We start from the raw sequence: 22254 nt of genomic DNA, 5'->3' as shown, positions 1-22254 counted from the left end.
CCCTGATTAAAATGTAAACCTACATAAAGCATGTTTTATAGTCATACGGGTTTTAAGACACAAGGAAGTGCAATTGCTGCGATGAAACGAGCCACTAAAAACATTTGTGTAAGGGAGCTGCCAGGTTACGAATGGAGATAGGTGAGGGAGGGAGGTAAAGTGAAAGCACTTCTGAGACAGGTGGTAGGAGGGCACTTGACCTCCAGGCTTTTCTCCTTATCTTCCGATCCCAGAGAGGAACTCCGACTTTACACGTAGGTTTTGGAAACTGAAAGCACACTCTGCAATACTATTGTCACTTCCTTGCCCAGTGAACAGTGGGAACTATTCCAGGCTGACAGATACCTCGTTGGAGCCACTGCTGCATTCTCTAATTGGGAAAGCCCCTGCAAAACTCATTGGAATACTCTTCTTTTTTATTTTTAAAGTGTCAGACCCTCCCCCTAACCCACCACGTTTGCATCTGCATATTTGGAAAGGAAAGTAAACAGAGAAACAGCTTAGTTCAATATTTAACACTGCAAAGTAACACCTATAAAGTCTGACTCAGCCAATAAAAAATGAGAAAAAAAACAAGAAAACAAGCTTCTGAAGGATAAGCCGAGATTATAATAAAAATTGCACCCTGGGAAAATGTTTCAAGAACTGTTTCCTCTGCAGAAAACTTCTGTTTCTGTTACCTCTTTCCATAGGGTGGAGGTCTTTCTTGCCCTCAAAAGTTTAATTTGATTGAATTGTTTTTATGGCTTAAAAGAATAATCTCCTGCACTTTTGTGTGTGTTCGTGTGTGTGTCATGGAGTCATACTAAATAAGAAGCCAGATCTTGTTGATAATTATATACAGATTTTTGCTTAAAGATGGCTTTATGCATGAGAAACGGCTTTAAAAGTGACTTACCTAGAGTACCTTTTAAATGTGCCCATGCTGTTGTGCATATTCCTTGCTGCCATACTTATATCCCAGATAAACTAAAATATTATGCTTCTTTAATAAAAATGATAATTTTATATTATGGTGCTTCAGGTTTATCATATTAAAGTGTTTCCTGTGTGAGAAAGAGCCCTAAAATTTAGCCAAATTCTGGCCACATGACCTTGATCTATATTCTCAATATTCACATACTTAGCTTCATAATAAACTTAGATTTTTAAAGAAATATTAAAAATAACACAATCACCATTACAGCTCTTTCACAATGCCTCATTCTAGAAAGGCTGACTGTATATTCATCTTAATGACAAACATATGTAAATATATATTTGTGTTCTGACAAAGCTAATGATAATATTACAGTATGCATAAAATATATTATGATGTTATATCATAAGGTATTTATAAAGTGTGACTGTAGATTATGTTCCTGAGTCTTCCTGTCTAGTTTCTTCAAGTGACAAATGTTTTCATTATTTTTAGGTTCGATCCATAGTGAGTGACTTTGCTGTCTTTCTTACAATTCTGTGTATGGTTTTAATTGATTATGCCATTGGGATCCCATCTCCAAAACTACAAGTACCAAGTGTTTTCAAGGTAAATTTATGACAGCATTTACTGTTTACCTCTTCATATCTGTAGGCCTAATCTTTGCTTAGATAATGGCTATAACCCTAGAACTTGGGATTTTCATAAAAATATAAAGATATAGATTAATAGAATGCCCACAACCCTAGAACTTGGGATTTTCATAAAAATATAAAGATATAGATTAATAGAATGCCCACACCATGACTAAAATTTTGGTCTATTATTTTAAACATAGGAACCACAGAATAGAAACCTAGAGGCCACTTGAAAATATTTCTTGTCAATATTTCCAGTTGAAATAACTATATATAACACTGCTAAGAGATAAGGAAGCATTTTGAAACTAAGGGAAATGCATTATCTTGATGCAGAATTGCCCAATGGATGGGGCTTGAAAAACCAAATAAAAATTGGTCTGAAATAGAATTCTGACCATGTTACTAAGATTGTGACCTTGGGTGGGGAGGCAGGGCTGGGAATATAAGACAGAAAACTGTACTTGAACAAGAATTAAATAAAAATTAAATACGTAAATAAATAAAAAAGATTGTGACCTCGCGCCAGTTACCTGAACCTCTCTGAGCCTCACCTGTCAAGCGGAATTAGGGACTCCCTCAGAATTATTGTCAGAAAGACCTATTTTGGGCCCTGGCTGGTGGCCCAGGTGGTTGGATCATCCTCCTGTAGCCCGAAAGGTTGCAGGTTTGACTTCTGGTCAGGGCACATGCCCAGGTGACGGGTACAGTCTCTGGTGAGGGTGCACATGGCAGGAGACCGATCGCTGTGTCTCTCACACACACGTGGCTCTCTCTTTCTCTCTAAAAGCAATGAAAAAAATGTCCTCAGGTGAGGAGATAAGTAAGCAAACAAATGAATAAACAAATAAGAAAGAAAGACTGGCACTGGGGTTTGTCTCTGGTGCCAGCCATGTTTTGAGCCCTTCTCTGAACCCCTGACGTCACAGTGTCTTTTTGCTATTTTCAGATAATGGCCTGTGTGCACATCTAAAATAACAGTTACACGCAGTTGTCAACATACTACTTATAAATAAACCTGCCAACTGTAAATGGTGTTATTTTATTTAATATGAGTATTGATTAAGAACACAGGTTTTCTCACCAGTCTGTCAGAGTTCAAATCCTTTATCCACCACTTAACTAGCTTTGGGATAATGGGCAATTTACAAGACCTTTCTATGCCTCAGTCTCCTTATCTGTATCTTTCTGTCTATTGTGAAGGAAAAAATGAGTTAAAATATCTAAAGCACTTAGAATGGTGCCTGTACCTTGTAAATGCTTTGGAAAAATTAGTGTTATTAATTACAGCTCACTCAGCAAATTCATTTATGATTAGGGTTTTTCTGGTAGCATCTGTTAGATATAATTTGATTAAGTACTCATTAGTCCAGTTAATAACTAAGCATATTCTTTTATTTTTCCCAGCCCACCCGAGATGACCGTGGCTGGTTCGTTACACCTGTAGGTCCAAATCCATGGTGGACAGTAATAGCTGCTATTATTCCAGCTTTGCTTTGTACCATTCTAATTTTCATGGACCAGCAGATTACAGCTGTCATCATCAACAGAAAAGAGCATAAGCTAAAGGTATATCTTAACGTTAATTTCAATGTAAATCATGGTGACTTGATTGACATCAAGTGATGTTCTTCTACTTTATATTCTGTAGTCATGTGTACAGTGAAATATTAAAATAATGTTTTCAGGTTCATAATTTTTGTTGTCTATATTCAGGATACTCTGTCTTACAATAAACTTCAAGTTCATTATTTTTAATGACTTAATTAATTTATAGCACTTGGCTGAGCTTTAAACTCTGAAACCTTATCTCCAGGGTTTAAAATAAAAACATTGCCTAAATTTTAACTTTCTTTACCATGTCTAACATATTTTAATGAAATAATGTACTTTGCTGAAGTTCTACTTTATCAGTTTACCTTCCATTGAGGATTTCACTAGTTCTTGATTTAGGTCCAACTATGTCTATTAGATTATATTTGTTATTGGAACAATTTATATCTTCAGATATTTCTCATTTCTTCAGTTATTCTTCTGTCTATAATGCCTGTGACAACAAAACCCATTTATAAATGTTAAAGTTTTTCCGTGACACCTTTGTTGAGATTTTTAAAAAGATTTTATTTATTTATCTTTAGGGGGGAAGGGAAGGAGAGAGGGAGAGAAATATCAATGTATGGTTGCCTCTCGTGCGTCCCCTGCTGGGAACCTGGCCTGCAACCCAGGCATGTGCCCTGACTGGGAATCGAACCTCAGTGCTCTGGTTCCCAGGCCTGTGCTCAATCCACTGAGTTTAACCAGCCAGGGCACACCATTGCTGAGTTTTATTGCAGATTTCAATGACTTCTCTCTCCTTTATTTTTAACCAAGAGAATATGTATAGATATATTTTACTTATTATATTCTGACCCTATCATTTTGCAACTGCAAATGATAAAATTGTTTACTGGTATACAGTTTGTCTGAGAAATGTGAGTACTATCACTTATAGGGATGTGTTAAATAAAATCAAAACCATCGAATGGTTACAAATTATCTAAATCAAGCTTTATAAAAACAAAGCATGCACTATCCTGTTTTGTGCTGGTATCATGTACATACTCTTTAAACTCTAGAAAAAGGTCCATTATTAGAGCAACAGAAATCATGCTTTACAGGATTTACAAGTATGTCTGTTAGAAAGATTAAAATCTCTGATTGACCTATTTGATGGGAAGTAGTAATAACATAAATGTAAGGAAGCACAAAGATTTGTAATGTCTTACTAAAAAAATATTATGTGTATATCGGAGAGAAGGAGTCTATCTTAAAAGCAAAGAGCATTTTTCATTCTCTTTGTAGAAAGTAACTTGTGAGTGGTCAAAACTTCTTTTCAAAGTTCACCCTTTTGTTTTTGTCAAAATTCTTAATTATTAAGGATATATTTTATTAAAATATCTCATAAAAGTCTTAGAAACTAAACCAGTAGTGCGGTATATATTTAACAACCAGTCCTTTGCATGTAAAAAAGAGAGAGATCCTTATTCATAATGTTTGCTGACTTCCATGGTATGAATACTCCCATTGTGGCCCATTTTATGCTACCAGTGTGACATCGATTGGCAGGAATTTTTTTTGAAAATTAAACAATTGGCTCTGGTAAGCCTATATGAGCTGGCTCCCAAAATGCTGCTGAACTATGCAATTCAACATTGGAAACTGAATCATTTACAGCCCTCAACACAAGGAATGCAGACCTCCCAGTTTAACAGCCTACTCATTTAATATCAATCACTTAAAAGTATTATTTGCTTTTAAAATATGAGCCTCCTACAAAAGTAAGTGCCACCACAACTTAATTATTAAAGTCACATAGTTGATTGAATAGATCTATAAAACAAGTGTTAAGTACTTTACACTGTTAGTCTGTTACTCTCTAAGAAGTAGGGAAACAGTTTGCCTAAACATCAGTTTATTTTTTTTGAACTGAAAGCAGCTACACTTTTCATTATAAAGTAATATAAGATTTCAATTTAAAAATTAGATAATATTAATAGAAGAAAAGTGGGAAAATATTACAATTTCACTACCCAGAGATAATATAGTTAACATTGTGACATATACCCAAGTATATATTTTCGTACTATAGATGCCATTTGCATTTTTAACATAAGGGCATTATCATGGTATTTACCCCATGTCAACAATATAAATCTGCATTATCATTTTAAAAGGCTGCACATATATTTCATTTTGTAACACAGGTTTTAAAATGAACTGAAAGACTCCAATTTAGGAAGAAAATAAGTTGTACAATCATTGGTTCCCTTTCAAAGAAAAAAATGTTGTCTTTTTAATAAGATAGAAATCCCAGAGTTTCTCTGAAAAATTATCCTGTTAAAGGTTATCAGCTAAATTGATGGAGACGGTATTTTTCTAAGTATTAATGGAATCATATTGAAGCAAAATGTAACAGTAAGTGAACATCTGCTGGAGGTGATATTATCTTTTTGGCCATTCTCTGTCATTGCTCCTTTCAGTTTCTCAACCTCGTACATCGGACAGCACTTGCTTCTGTTCTTTGTGAGCCTGTGGGAGGCCCCCAGCATCCACAGTCTTTGCCAAAGGCCAGACGGACAAACGCAGTGTTTTGCTTCTTTACATACCGTGTGGGATAACTAAAATACAAGAAAGCGTTCCTTACATGATTTTTCAGCTACTCACATTTATAGAATTAAGTGTAGAACAAAAACATTTAATATTTTTGTGACTAAAATCAACTTGAGGTTACATTAATAAACTATATTATTTGTACATTACTTTGTATTATACAAATACATAACCATATAATCAAAAGATTCATATTTTTGCCCCTTAACAGCATGGGTTTAGTAAGTTACAGAGCAAAGCTGACTTAATCATGAACAGCCATATTTCCCCAAGTGAAAGAGCCAGTCCGTTCTTGACCGCTCTGAGTCTGAGCACTCCATCTTCCTCCTTGGATGTGGAGATTTGCAAAGCAAGCCCCTTGTGGTATGTTTTATATATACCGAGCACTTTTTTCCCTTATTGGTCTATAACCTTTGTCTTTTATAAGCTTTGGTGGTCTACTGCTGCTGATTTTCCTGTTGACAAGAATGGAAATTCACTTTCTCGCATTGTTCTTTACTCAGAGCAGCGGTTAGCTCCGTAGCCGTACCCCCCACCATCGCTTCCCTGAAATGTTTGCACAGTCTCCCGGCTCTGGCTGGAACCGCACTGTCATGAAAAGAAACTTGTGGGCTGGGGAGACACTCAAGAAGTACATGAAAAGAGATGTACTTCTTGAGTGTCTCCCCAGCCCACAAGTTAACCACATTTTCACCTAATTTTTTTTCTCACTTGAAAAACCACTTTTGCTTTGGGTGGAGCATTCCCAGAAATAGTTCAATGAAGCATGTTTTGTAGTTTCTGTACCAAGCACCTGGTGGATTCCACATCGTGTATCTAAGTGTATCTAGGTTGATATATATCCCAGTCACCTCAGAATTTAGTTTTTCATTCCTTATCTCTCCTAACTTATCTTGTAAGCCTTTCCATTTTTCCTTTATTTCCATTACCAAAACTAGCAGATGGTTTTCTTTTAGAATTTTTCATGCCACTAAAAATGGTTTTCATTATTTAGTGAGTGTTGCCACACAGATAGGAAAGCTGTGTTGACCTGCAGAGGTGAGGCCCAGCTCACTGGCTCAGTAACTTACTCCTCCCCCCGAATGAAAAAGCTCAAAATCAGCCACACTCCAACTCACTGTACCCCATGATCCTCTTGGTTGCTCATGGGGATCGCATCGTAGGGTACATAAGTGTTGAATCTATGTCATGAGCCTGAAACTAATATAATATAGTACATCAACTGTACTTCAGTAAAAAATGTAAAAGCTGCACATATAAAAATTTGAGAATGTACATTATCACCTATATTATATAAAGATAGAGCCATATTCTTATCTGGCATTTTTTTACTTGTTTCTTTCTTCCTAAGAGAAGTAGGATAGGCATAGGTTAAACGAATCCCTTTGAAAAGCATTAAAAATATTTGTTTTTAAAAAAAGGTATTCTCTAAAAGTGGAAAGAGAGATATTATTTTACAGAAAAGAAAGTTTCTGCTCAAATACAACTGTGGGCTTTTCTACATGTTTCTGTAGACAGTTCAGGCTTCTTTTGACATCATTTTTAATAAACAGCAATACAATCCCAGATCACTTGAGTAAATGAATGCATTTGCAACATTCATTTGGCACCACATTCTCTTGATGATTATGGCATTTGATATGTTCTTTTTTGCCCTCTTTGTCAGCCTGGTTCTTCATGTCAATCTATAGTCTTTTATGTGGTTAACTTGACAGATGCAGGAAATTGCTGCCAAGCTTTGAAATGAATTTTTTCAGCAGTGGCATCTGGGTATCAGATGGTCCTCTTGGCTGGCCTCTTGTCTTGCTGCATGTTGGTTTTAGTGGGGTCTGCTGTAGCATCACCTGTTGCTATGCTCCCTTTTCCTTCCATATGTCCATTTCCTGTGATTCATGGATGCATGTGAGAATAAAAACTCTGGTTCTGTCTTTATTTCAGAAAAAAATCTACAGAAATATGTTAGAAGGTGCAGAGTTCTCTGTCTGACAAAGGGATACTTCCCTTTGGCAGTCACGTCTCTCGGCTAATGATTTGGTTACAAAGACCAAGTTTTTAGAGACATTTTAAATGAGAGGGAAGGAGAAGGACGATGGTTAATTAGTGGAAGTGCCAGAACTGCTTTATTTTTTTGAGTCACATCAAATTAAGATACTCCCATTGTTGTACAACATAATCATTGGGGTGGGAGGGGGTTCTTTTTTTGTTTTTATTATGTACTTATACTTTACAAAGCTAGATTCCTAAGGAAATTATTTCCTCCAAAAGCATTACTTTGTCTGCTTCCTACAATCCAGGATCTTACTGTTTACATTTGTATCACATTTTTAAAACACTCAATAACAGCTATAGGAATCACTATCATGAAGAAATCCTTCCTCATATTTTTAGGCCATAATGCACATGGGTCCGAGTGTGCAAGCTCAAGGCCCCAAGTCTTCTGCCCTGTGATGTTTGTCTCCCTATTGCTAGCACCTGTTCCCATTCTCTGTCCACAGCACTAAAGCTTTGCACAGCCCCAGGGGGCATCATTCACACTGTACTCCCTCAGAGGCAGGAGCTTGAGTAAGTCCTTCATTGTTCTCTCTCTCACTCCCCAGTCTCTAGGACAAAACGATCCTCTAACTGGTTAAGACATTGTCCTTTAAATGGACCCAAATTTGAGTTCTATTTCATGCAACTACATCTTCCAAAATGCTCTGCAAATGGACCTGAGGAACGTACTATGGCCTTGGTGAAGCTTTTGGTTGAAGCAGGTACCATGGTGTTTTTCTTCCCGCTTTCCAGCTCTTCGTGATGAAAATCCGTCCTGCATTACTCACAAAGAAAATTTTCTAGTGTTATATTCACAAGGCATTTTGGTGAACTGGAGCATTGCTCCAACAAAGCTGACCCACTGAATTGATGGCAGTGTACAAGGAAAAAGTTGTTATGTGGGTATCTCTCGTTTTCTCCTCATCACCTCCTACACTTTTATGATTTAGCAGGGATGGGCAGAAAGGAAAGGAAGTACAACTGACTTTAAGGGTGTTTTTCTTTGTTTTTTTTTAAGATTTTTTGTAATTTATATATCTTTAGAGGGTAAGGGAAGGAGAGAGGGAGAGAAATATCAATGTATGGTTGCCTCTCATGGGTCCCCTCCTGGGAACTGGCCTGCAACCCAGGCATGTGCCCTGACTGGGTTAAGGGTGTTTTTCTTAATAGAACAATTAGCAAAGCAAAATAGCAGAAAGGAAATACTGCCACAACAAATATGCAACAAATACTCAATATGTTTCACTCCAGGCTATATGAGCTTTCATACTAACTACAAACTGCTTGCAGTTTGGTAAAACTGCCTGTGGAAAAAAAAGGCAAAATTATATTTTTTAGAAGAATTGGTGATATCTGCTTATGATTATGCTAACAAATTTAACAGCTACACTTTAAAAATTATACATATTAAATTTGATTCCAAAGGATGTTTTAATGATGCATATTTCCTTTTTAAAAAGTCAATCTGTAACTTATTGATTGCTTATCGTGTGCCAATGATTGTGCTAAAAACCGTGGGAAATACAGAGAAATTATATGATAAATTACCTGCCCTTAAGATATATACATTTATTGAGGAGCCTTGAAACAAATGAGGACAAAAGAAAAATTCATTGTTTGACTGCTAGAATGTAATAGCGTCTAGTGTTCGATTGGTGTGTGCCATATACCCACTATTGTTCTGAATGATTTGCAGATTAAATGATGTGATTCTTGCAGCAACCCAATGAGGTTGGTAACCATCATCACCATTTTTTCAGATAAGGAAACTGAGGTCCAAAATATTATCATATTTTTCTGACTATAAGATGCACCCCTACCTCCAAAATTTGGGAGGGAATGGCTGTTAATGGTGCTATTGAGTTCTGTTTACATTTACATTGGTAAAATATTATGTTATTTATGTTATTAAATATTTTACCAAATTGTTTGATTCAAAAATGTCTTTCCTGTTTTCTTCCTTTAAAACTGAGGTGTGTCTTGACTGAAAATATGGGTAAATAATTTATTCAAGGTCATTGATTGAGCTAGCATTTGATTCCAGGCCACTTGTGTCCTTAACCATTTTATTATCCTACCTCTCATTAAGAGTTGGAATGTAAATGAGGCCAAGCCCTTTGCTACTTGTCCATTTCCCAAAGGGGATAGACAGAGAGATTGATGCTGCTGTTGTCCATTTTCAGTTCTCTGTTCAGCTAGGACTGACCTAATCACCCTCTCCAAGAGATCATTGGTCTTCAGTTCCCCGAGTTTCCACATGCCCCTTGCATCCATTTTTCCTGTTTGATCCAAAAGAGCACTTCAGTTTGCAGTACCGGGAGGTTAGTGTTTATAGAGTAGCATCCCAGAGGAGGTCGAAAGCACAAAAACTATGATTTTCTAAGGAGAAGCTAAATTTTTTCTATCACCAAAACTAAAACAAATAGGAACAAGATAATATGTATTTATGTTTCCATGATATTATTTTTCCCCAAGCTGCCCATCGAAAGAGAAGAGTGCAATTGGAAACTGCGTTTGAGAAAAATTGATCTCTGGAAGATCCAGGAAGTGGTCTTTGTCCACAATCATCTCATTCTTAGCTCTGTTGCTGTCACAGTCCTTTACCACGTTTTCTCAGCCTGGTGTCTGATATACAGTTGGCATTTAATGATTTTTTAATCAATAATGAATGAATTGTAATGTTAGTTGTGAATTGACTCTCCCATATAAGGAAACTATGGAAGTGACTGTATTCGATACTGACTTTACTTATTCAATAGAAATAGCATGGAAACTAATGAAACATTAACCTAGAAATACATTAAACCTGTGGAAGCTTAGAAGTTTTAGAAGGTATTATAATATAATTGCAATAGGAACACATCTGCAATATTTCTGTAAGTGAATTGTATATCTTGAGGCTGTTTACCTTTTTATCTTTAATTTATTTTGCATTTTAGAATCAGTTGTATAAGACTCAAGATAGCATCTTCCATCTATTCTTACCGTTTCATGGTGATAGCGTTGTCTCTATGCAAATTCAGGTTCTATGAGAATACTCTTTTTTTTTTTTAACAGAAAGGCTGTGGATATCACCTGGACCTACTAATGGTGGCTGTGATGCTCGGTGTGTGCTCCATCATGGGCCTGCCATGGTTTGTGGCTGCCACTGTTCTCTCCATCACTCATGTCAACAGCCTAAAGCTGGAATCAGAATGTTCAGCTCCAGGAGAACAACCCAAATTTCTTGGCATTCGGGAGCAAAGAGTTACTGGACTTATGATTTTTGTTCTTATGGGTTCATCAGTCTTTATGACCAGCATTCTGAAGGTAATAAAATCTGCCTTTATGAATTTGAGAGGAGGCAAAATATATTTATTATTGTTTATGGAATTTCCTTTGAAACTACACCAATATGCAAATATTTTATGGCATGTGATGAAAGTGATGAGTTTCTTTGCCATGTTTATATAACTTAATGGGGAAAATTATGTGCTGTATTTTTAAAATCCTTAAATACATAAGAATTTGTTCTGGCAAAGTAAAATGATCTGTAAATTATTACCATAATTTTGAAATAGTGACAAAATTGTGGCAAAGAGTCACTTATTGCTGACTGACTTATGACCTAAATTCACTGTAGGCCTACACAAAAATTAGGCTTTTATTTTCTAATCACTGGAAAGCTTTATTTACCATTGGCATTACTTAGTATAAGATAGAGATACAGAAGTGAGCAATGTCATGGTCATGGCCACATACACTGTTTTATGTGTTCCATAAAACTAATAACATAAGAGCATTAACGAGTAATTATTTTGTCATATAAGTTTATCAGATATTTTTAAGATTTTATTATAACAAATTCTAGTTGTCCATAATCTGAAAATTCTAATTGAATAAGTTTATTCTTATTTAATCATTTCAGAAGTATGTTTGCAAGAATTGATTTACATGCTATATAAATAACTGTAGAGACAGGATGATGCTGAGCTATTCCAAGAAAAACAGAAAAAATGAATAATATGCAATTTTATAATATGCAATTTTATAATATCTGATATAATATAGGAACAATGCCTAAGTATTATCTCCATTCTTCACCTTTAATCCAAATATCCTATTTGAAAATAACTTGTACCTTTTCTTCAATCGTTCTTTTACAGTTTATTCCCATGCCAGTGCTGTATGGAGTATTTCTGTACATGGGTGCTTCGTCTCTAAAGGGAATTCAGGTAAATTACTAACAGTAATACAGGCACATCTGTGATGATTTACCTTAAGGTCTCTCGATGCTAAGTCATGTGATAGTTAAGAACATAACAGCATCTCAGAAACAAACATTTATAGAAGTTAAAGATCCTCATTAGCATAATCTTAAGGCACTTCCGTTTACTGTAAGTGTATTAAAACTAAAAGGTTTAGATTTCACAACTCTTTTAGAGAACTAATCATAGTACATTTTGAAGTATATATAAATACGTTTAATCTTTGGTATTGTAATTATGGCTATGGCTATCCATGAGAATAGAAAAAAATTTTATGCACAAAAATATTCATTGTAACATATACTTTCAAAATGTTAGAAACAATCCAGTTGACCAACATCAGTAAATAATTACATAATCTATGGTGCATTCACTGAAAAGTATTAATTAATGATGACCATAAGAAGTAACATGGCAGAAAAATGTATGGCATATGCAAACTGAGAAACAGGACAGGAGGTTGAACTTACTATGGGTTTGTAAAGCTGTGAGTGTTGGTCCTATTAAAAAGGGAGACAGAGAAATAAAACCAACTTGTTAAGAGTGAGATTCTGGGTGGTTTATTCTTTTGCATTTGCTTTTCTGTTATTATTATAGTTGTATTTATAGAATATTTTTAAATATTGAACTGAAAATAAAGGTATAAGGTAAGGCAGTTTCAAAGTATAAGGAAAGCCTTGTTAATTGTTAATGAAGTACTGGTTGAATAAATACAGTTCTTGTATTAGTTTTCTATTGTTGCATAACAGGTTACTATAAAACTTAGTGTCTTAAAACAACAATCATTTATTATCTCACAGTCTCTGTGGGTCATGAATTTGGGAACAGATTAGCCAGGCCTTTCTGGCTCAAGACATGTCATGTGGTTGCTGTCAGGCTATGGGCAAGGGCTGCAGTCATCTGCAGGTCTGAATAGGGCCAAGGGTCGCATCTAAGAGACTTATCACACAGCTGTGAGCAAGAAGCATCGGTTCCTGCCTGGCTGTTGGTAGGAAGCCTTAGAGTTTTCCCACATGGACCTCTCCATAGGTCGCTCAAGGGTCCTCGCGGCATGCGAGTTAACTTCCATCAGAGCAAACAATTAGAGTAGAGAGGGAGTCACTGTGCCTCTTCACTTAGTCTCCAAAGTTGCCCCTGGTCACTTCCACTTTTTACTGTCTGTTGGAAACAAAATCACTATGGCTAGCTCATACACAATAGGAAGGAAATTATTCTTCATCTTTTGAAGAGAAAAGCACTAAAGAATTTGTGGATACATTTTAAAACCACACAGTGTTTTCTAAATCTTTATAGAGGCTTTTGGCAAATTGTTCCTGCTTATGGTACTGTAGTAGGTTGAATAGTGTTCCCTCAGAATTCATTTCTGCCTGGAATCTCAGGCTGTGACTTCATTTGGAAATAGAGTCTTTATAGATGTAATGAATTATGGGTCTCAAGGCAGCTCATCCCAAATTTAGGGTGAACTCTAAATCCAATCACTGGAGACTTTATAATGAGAGAGGGCACAGAAAAGGGCCACGTGAAGATGGAGGCAGAGATTGGACTTCTGCTTTCAGGGAATGTCAGGAGCCACCCGAGACTGGAAGAGGCAAGGGCAGTTTCTCCCTTGTGGCCTTCAGAAGGAGGAGGTGCAGCCGGCACCTTGATTTTGGCCTCTGCAACTATGGGAGAATAAATTTGTATTGTTTTAAGCCACCAAGCTGTGGTCATTTTTATGGTAGCACTAGAAACAGAAATTTCTACTTAAAATTTCCATTGAATACTATTGTTTTCTAACTTAATATTATTGATCTAAAGCACTTAAATTTTCTTGAAAAAAGACTAATTAGGAGGGTTATTAATTGTATAGTATAGTTTATTTTTATTGAGTAAGAGGAAAATATAAATTGTCATTTTTTCACACAGTTTGACTCACTGCTGTTCAAAGGCATAAAAGAAAAGTCACCTCACAGAATATTATGAATTTATCAGATTAACACTTAAATAGAGCACAGGGTGTGGGATGGTGAGCCTAGGTTCAACAACAGACCATAAGAGAAAGTGAAATAGAGAAATTTATTACTCACAGGTCCTGGAGGAAGTACTTGGCCTTGGGCCAAACTGTAAGGTCAAGGTAAAGATAGAGAGAGGAAGACAGGAGCTGGGGTACATGCTTTTATTAGGGTCTGTGGGTAGAGTGTTTGGAGTTCCTGGGCTAAGGCCAGATGGGCAAATTCAAAACTAGAGAGCAGGGTTTTGGTAAGTCCCTGGGAGTCCTACCTCAGGGGTGCGTCAGGGGAAGGCACTGGGAGGCAGGGGAGACTGTTGATCACATGGGCTGTTGGGGAAGTCCTATAAGGAACTTCCATTTCTGTGACTCTGGGCTTCTATCTAGGGAATGCAATTACATGAGGGGCTGATGTAGTTCAAGATCAATGCAGGCCACCAGGCCAAACAAGATGGATGCCAAGGCAACCACACCACTGAGAAGCTCAGCCAAACTCTGGACACTGAGGAACAGGCAGCACAGGAGCTCTCTTCCTGCAGGAACAATGAGCCAGCTTCTGACTTTGGGAGAAAGAAAACCACTTAGGCCTTAGGGTGGTGCTAGATGTTAGAGCTGAGGCAGACTTTGATATGAAGTCATTGTAAGGTCATCAAGCATCCGAAGTGGACAGGATGATCCCAGCACTGGGTAACGTGAGCTTAGGAGGGAAAGATGATTGAGAAGTGTATGCATTTAAATTTTACTCAAATTAGTTTTAACTGGCTCATTTATGATTTCATGTATGAAAGTGTATTTTGAAATAATTGATTTGGTAAAGCAGATAGGGAAGAGTATTGAATAGATTTTAATGATTTGTTTTGCCTTTTTTTTTGCCTTTGGCAGATTTCCATGGGTGCTAATTTCATCTGTAATTGCAAAGTATTTATTATTAGGCCCCAGGCTCACATAAATTTAGGAGCAGAAGTTTAAGAAACAAAGTTAAATCATTTTGATAGATTTCAACAGATTTCCCCCTAATTCTATTTACATGATTTTATACTTACAAGGTTTAGAACTAAACAAGAATATCAGATCTTGGAATTATTTCTTTCCAATGAAAATTGAGAAAAACATTATCAAAAGCTCATGAGAAAAAATGTCATGAGTTTTAAATAGCACACATGAAACAGCAAGTAGGGTATCACACTGAGGAAGAGGGTTAGTGAAAATTTAAGAGAGCCTGGAGCTCAGGGGTTGAAATTTATATTTGGAATTTTGTGGCTAACTCAGTTTGAAAATGGGAAATTGATATTAGGAGAAGATAAAAACCAAATGCAAAACTGAGACTACGTTTATCACGATTATCATTACTTAAGTAGTAATAAACATGTGCTGAATACCAACAGTTCAAAGAGCATGCAAATTAGTTACTCTTTGTGTGGTAGGAACCTGTATTTCACCTGATCATTTTGCAATATTAAGAAACTTATTATCCAGACTGCTCACTGTGCAGCATGGCAGAAAAAACAGAGCACAGTGTTCTCATGAATGCTGTTTCTATACTCAGATATATAACCGCTTCTATATTCATTCCAACACTTCAGGAGTCCCAAGGAAAGCAAATGTGCCATTTAAACAATAACAATTGAAGCACCCACACACTGATGTACACTTATGCAAGAACATAACTGCACAGAGGAGAAATGGTGACTGAGGAAAATGAATTCTATAGAAACTGAAACATTCAATAATAAGCCAGAAGATTTTACTTTATTTCTTCCCTATTCCCACTACCACTGTGTACCGTTTTATTTGCTGCTTTAATGACATATAATTTCCAGATATATTTAGGAGATAGAAATTAAAAGACCTAATGAACTATGGAGAGGGATGAATCAGGAAAAAATTCAGCACTTAGTACTCTGCAGAGAAGGTTTTCAATAAATGGTTTTGGAAGGCACGAATGAATATGAATAACTAAATGAACAGTATATGAGCTAATGTACGTATCATTCTGGTATAGGAGGCCGAGCAAAGACCGTGCCATGCCATAAGATGGGGTACACAGAGGGAAGATGCGCTTAGGTTGAGTTTGGGATTATTATTATACATGTAAGCAGATTTCGGTAAAAGAAGATGTTTTGATCCTAACACTTGACTCAATGCACATTTATTTGTTCCTTGGCATATTAGGGTAATTCTGGAATATTTGACAAGAATCACTTAGTTTTCTTGTAAATTAGCTAATGAATAATGTCTAATAGTACTCTTTTAACAATGTGTAACAGATAGACTGTAGAAATGGCATGAAATAGGACTGTGATTAAAAGCATATTCTAAATAATCACTTCTTGTTGGAAACATTCAAAACTAATAACTTTGGCCTGAGAAATATTAAACAAAAAATACACATAAAATGAAGTAACATGCAATACAGTTGTTACTAAGTAAAATGTGATTAAAGATTGAAGGTTTTTCTGAAAATTTAATATATAAAAAATTGAATTGAGAAAATTAGCTTTCATGGATAAAAATGGCCACCAAGCCAAAGATATAACAATGTTATATAGATATAGTTATTTTTATATAGTTATATAAAAATAATTGTACTTTCTTTTATGTAAATTTAAACAGAAATAACATTCAGATGAAAATAATTTTTATAAAATGCAATTGAAAAATATAAGGTCTGTCCAGAAAAAGTCCATCCATTATTAAAATAACAATGTATGGTGTGGGTGACATCAACATAACCTGGCACCAAGGAGAGTGGACTGGAATGTGCATGTGTGAGCAATGATGACTTCACTGTATTAGTGGGGATAGTAAATGCTGTTGAACAAGCATGTGTACTGTGTGGCCTTTGCATTCAAAATGACTGAGCAAATAGAGCAATGAATCTGCATCAAGTTTTGTGTTACACTTAAGCATTCCTCTATGGAAACTATTTGGATGACTCAGAAGGCTGCAGCTGTGGGCAACTGGTGATCGGCAGCTTCATCACCACAATGCACCCACACATGCATCACATCTTGTGCAGTGTTTTGGTGAAACATCAAATCATCCAGGTGACTTGCCCCACTAAAGCACAGAGTTGGCACCATGCAACGTCTTTTTTTCCCCAAACTAAAATCACCTTTGAAAGGGAAGAGATTTCAGACTGTCGATGAGACTCAGGAAAATGTGATAGGCAGCTGATGGCAGTTGGGAGAACTGTTTCAGGTCCCAAAGTGCCTACTTTGAAGGGGACTGAGGCTTCATTGTCCTATGCACAGTGTTTCATGTATTTTGTGTCTTCTTCAATAAATGCCTCTATTTTTTCAGGTTGCATGGCTGGCTATCTTCTGGACAGACCTTATATATAAGCTTTAACTATATTGGTTTGACAATGCAGTATGGAAAATTTATGAAGAAGTTACTTGTAAATTGATTTAACACAGTTTGCTCTAAAAACACTTTATTAACAATAATTCATTTAGGTTAAATCTTTATGGCTAAGATATTTCAATTTGTAAAAATAGCACCGAACCTCGTGGGAGATCAGAGCGGCAAAGCCCGAACAGCAGAGTCAATATAAGGAGGTCACAACATCCCCATCAGCAGCTGGATGTGGGAGGAGAGCTCAGGAGACAGAGAGTGGAAGTAGAGGTCTGGGTGTGGGAGTCTTTATCTAGTACAAGTTGAAGCCATGGGTAGGGAGCTATCCCAGGAGAGAGAAGGACTGAGAATGGGAGTCCAGGAAGCCCTGGTGCTAAAGGGGCAAATGAAGGAAGAGGCTGTAATGTGACAATGAAAAAGAGGATGATGATGGTGTTTTGTCTCCCAAGGCCATACTCTCTCAGATTAGCAACATTTAGTATTATTGTCTTTAATATTTTAAACTCTTCTAAATTATAAGCTGGATCTATATTCAAGAAAATGAGATATTATAAAACTGAAATCATAGTATTTCAGAGTGTATGCATAACAGTCCTGCTCTTCAGATGCCTGATGTCAACTTAAATGTGATCCAGAGAGACGACCACATCAAACGTTTACTTGTTCCACATTTATTGTTGTCTGTAAACATCAATTTAGCCTGTTTATCTTTTAGTTCTTTGATAGAATAAAGCTCTTCTGGATGCCTGCAAAACATCAACCAGATTTTATATATCTAAGGCATGTACCACTTCGAAAAGTCCATCTCTTCACAGTCATTCAGATGAGTTGCCTTGTTCTTTTGTGGATAATAAAAGTTTCAAGAGCTGCAATTGTTTTTCCCATGATGGTATGAAACTTCCTTTTTTCTCTTCCTGTAATTTTCTGCTCTTATTGGAAACCCATGAACTGAAATTGGAACAATAGAGTCATTCCGAACAATTATGGGAAACCCTGGTATAAACTTTAACAACTAAAACTGGTGACTAAGATTGGGTTTGAGATTATATATGAATTTCAGTGATTCATATTAGTTTTGTCTTTAACATTCTGAATATTGGTAGTAGTTTGAATTAATTGAAGTTTGGTGGAAAAATGCAAACTTTCCAAATTTAACTGTAAAAGTACACCAGCAAATCTGAAAAGTTAGGGGATTTTTAAAAATTAAATTTCATTAAATATATCAGAGAAGTTTCAAGTACTTCAAAATTATAGTAAATTTGAATGATTAGAACTTTAAGTATTATCAGCATAGTTAAGAATGTTTTATATTCATTTAATATAAAACAAGCTATTAACCACATGTATTTAAGAAAACAGTTGAATATATTTTATAGTTTTTCAAATAGCTTCTTTAAATGACTTTTATAATGGGTAGGTGACATGATAGCTATTATGTGGAACATGTGGTAAGAAAGAGAAATGAAGGAAGCAAAATTACAGACAAAAATATGTTTATATATATGTATATATGTATATATATATGTATATATGTATATATATATATATATCTTCAAATTTACCTCAGTCCTAATTGAAATTGACTTATTTCTACCAACAAACATATCCTATTAATATTTCCCCTATTTTACACTACTTTATTATTTATTTCAGGTGTTAGCTCTGGTGTTTGTAAGAAAGTTAATGGACTTACTGTTTACCAAACGGGAACTCAGCTGGTTGGATGATTTAATGCCTGAAAGTAAGAAAAAGAAGCTAGAAGATGCTGAAAAAGAAGTAAGTCATAGCCGAATAGATGACTTACAAAAAAAAAAAGAAGCACTTGTGCACAGGAGCTCTCTGCGAAACGAGATTACTGTGTTTATCTTTGGATGGTTAGGGGTTAACAACCACAGGTGGACAAGTTTGGAAGATTAATTGTTTTAAAATCTTAAAGTTGGAACTTGAAATAGAGAGCATGCATATTATACATAGGAAATAAATCCCTAGTGAAATGTGAAAATACTTTATACTTCATTATCACCCAGATTATACAGTTTATTTTTCTGATTCCTCCCCTGTCAATTGAAGAAACTCACTGATGCTTAATTATTTCCAAATTATGGTCATTCAGTGATTGCTTTCTGGTGAATATGTGAGAAATGAAAAGGAGACCTTATCATTGTTGGTATTTTTCTAGGGGACAAAGATTTAATCAGAAGATAATTTTAATTTAAGGATAAAGTGATTTATTCTTGAAATGGATGAAATGCTTAAGAGGAAAACATGACAATCTGACTTGCTTTCAAAGTGATTTAAGATTACTGTTTGAGAAACTTTTGAGATTTAATTACTTTGACAGACTAACAATTTATCCTATTCTGTTTTACATATTATAACAATATAAATTTTATGGAGTAAAATTCATGTGTAAGTTCAGTTCTATTTTGAAGGCTAGTAATCATAGTATTTTAAAGTATATAAAACCTATGAGGAAAAGTATAAATGAAAAGAGTGACCAGTACACTATTTAGCAAAATGTTTGAGCCCATAAATTATAAAACATAGGAACAAAATTTCCATGTGATTAGAAATAATGATGAAAGAAAATATCTGGTGAAAATTGTGCATTCTTTGCACTTTTTAAAAAATTTTACAAGGTGGTTAGTAAATGTATTTAGTTTCTCACAGTATAATTTCTCAAACCATGGGTATATTCTTCTCTACTTGGGGTACCTGTTTGCAAACCTTTCAATGTCCTTAAGTTTTATCCAGTCATTAGTTGAATCTTGATTAGGAAACAAAGTCTAATGAGATTTCTGCACAGATGCTTAACAAATATGGCTACTTAATATGTGACTGTCTGGCATTTCTTCACTATCCTGTGGTGTCCCGGCATCTACAGAATATGGATCCCCACATTTAGAAATTGATCATGATGATGTATTTTAACACTGTATGAACATTTCAGTTTTCTCAAATATTGTAAAGGTATACTTAGACTCATATTTCTAGTAAGTTTAATATAAAATTAAAATATAAAATTTTTATTTTCTTTTTGATATATTTTTAAGTATGAGATAATTTTTTAAATAATACTTTAATGAGGATATTTTGATAGTCTCTGTTTCTCTTTGGGGGGTTAGGTAAAGTTTTGCTCTTATCATCAGATACTATTCAAGAAAACCATGACATAATTTGGTATAAATTAAATAAGATGGGCACCAGAATGTAGAAATTCTGAAGACTGAACTTAAGTGTACTTGGTGTAATTAAAACTATTCAGGTTGAAAACAATTTCCAAGAAGTTTTAAATTTAAAGGAAGATAATTTGAATTCAAAATCTATAAGTTTTCCCTTCATCCTTCTGATAATGAGAATATTATTAAGTAACTTACAAATGTAATTTTGCTTTATTTTTTAGCTTTGATTTCCTGTCAGATATCTTTACTGCTTCTGTAGGGAAAGGTGGCGACAGTCCCATTCCTATAATAACCTTTCCATGGCATTCTCCTCCCAGAGACACACTATGGAGCATCTTTACCCTTTTGGAACTTTGCAAAATAAAAAATGATATTTCTATATAACATTATGTTTATATATTTTATCATTAAACAGTTTTAGTTTCTTCCTCTGTATGTCTGTGAAATAGCAACAAATTTGATAGTAATCATACATGGATTAGAATCTGCCATTCTCTTGCCCAGAACCACACAGGTGTGTGTGATACTTATATGCATGTGTACCGCACATCCATTTTGGAATTGATTGATTTCAGATAGGCAGAGATGCTATTTAATGAACATCTAAACTTTTTATGATACAGATCCACTGTACCCCAGTGGGTGTTTAGTGTTTTCTGATTATGAAGATGATTTTAAAAGTAATTAAATATTGCTAAATTTCCTAGAACTTATGTTTTCCAACAAGACACAAAAATACATTAAAGATTGGTCGAGGCAAATTTATAGCGGTATCCTTCAGATCTGCATATGAGAAAAAGTGGGGAAAGCCCTTGCAGTACATTAAATCAGGGAGGTTTAAGAACCCTTAACACTTCAAATAGATTAATATGATGACACTTTCATGTGATCCTCAGTACAAGGAAAGAAACAAGAGACCAATAATAGAGTGAAGAAATAATTCATAATTGAACATTAAAATATAGGTCTGACCAGGAAGATTAAAAAGGTAACTCTCTGTCAACTACAGGATGAAAAGGAAGTTTAAAGATGTTCACTTTCTAACTTGGAATTAGTATTGAAAGAGTATGATTACTATAGTCAATAAGAAGATTTAAGGAGTAATACACTGAAATTTATATGAGCGTTGGTTTTCTATGTGGTCACCTGGGCCTCAGTATTTCACTTTATTGAGGGCGAGGGCTCTACTGAAGGGTGTGCTCTCCTTACTGTGGCAGGTTATGCCGAGGCCCAGTTTTCCTAAAGACTGTGCATGAAGGTGGTAAATGGACAAGCTCTCTGGAAATGTTGCATTTCTGCAATTACTCAAATTAATTGAGTAACTTTGATTTGATCTGGAAGATGATAAAGAGCAGAAGTGTCTCAGCGCCCTGAGACTTGAATTTAAAGAAGGCTTACCCTTTGTCCTCTTGATAGTTACAAGATTGTACCTTTATGCTCCAGGGCTTTCCTATCATTAGCCCACTTCTGGTCTTATGGCATTGACAAAACATTAGTTTAACCTTAAAATTCAATAGTGCGTTAAGCAGAATAAATAGCTACACAGGCCAGTCCAAGGTCGCAGAGCTTCTGTTCCAAATTTCCATGTACTTCATGCATATGCATATGCATATGCTTCAGTTTTTAGAAAGAAAGGATTATAATCAGGATAGAAATGAATATTGGAACCTTGACATTTTGCACATTGCTCTGTGTAAAGGGAAGACTGCAGAATCAAATTCTGGATGTCCAAATGTGCTCGGAG

The 22254-nt window shown here is 35.4% G+C and overlaps 1 protein-coding gene across 7 annotated transcripts in view; it reads left to right on the top strand.

Moving 5' to 3' along the window:
* Window positions 1–22254, top strand: part of SLC4A10 (solute carrier family 4 member 10) — a 262715-nt gene that overhangs the window by 223146 nt on the left and 17315 nt on the right. For all 7 annotated transcript variants that reach the window (XM_037044586.1, XM_037044585.1, XM_037044584.1 and 4 more), the window contains 6 exons: window positions 1415–1528; window positions 2965–3126; window positions 10795–11046; window positions 11883–11951; window positions 18044–18217; window positions 18982–19104. In XM_037044586.1, coding sequence (XP_036900481.1) covers window positions 1415–1528; window positions 2965–3126; window positions 10795–11046; window positions 11883–11951; window positions 18044–18217; window positions 18982–19104 — 894 coding nt within the window. The remainder of the gene's footprint in view (window positions 1–1414; window positions 1529–2964; window positions 3127–10794; window positions 11047–11882; window positions 11952–18043; window positions 18218–18981; window positions 19105–22254) is intronic.

The sequence above is a fragment of the Sturnira hondurensis genome, unplaced genomic scaffold (genome assembly GCF_014824575.4).
Source record: "Sturnira hondurensis isolate 20B ecotype Veracruz unplaced genomic scaffold, ASM1482457v3 Scaffold0004136, whole genome shotgun sequence".
Taxonomy (NCBI): Eukaryota; Metazoa; Chordata; class Mammalia; order Chiroptera; family Phyllostomidae; genus Sturnira; species Sturnira hondurensis.
This window is presented reverse-complemented; position numbering and strand designations above follow the sequence as displayed.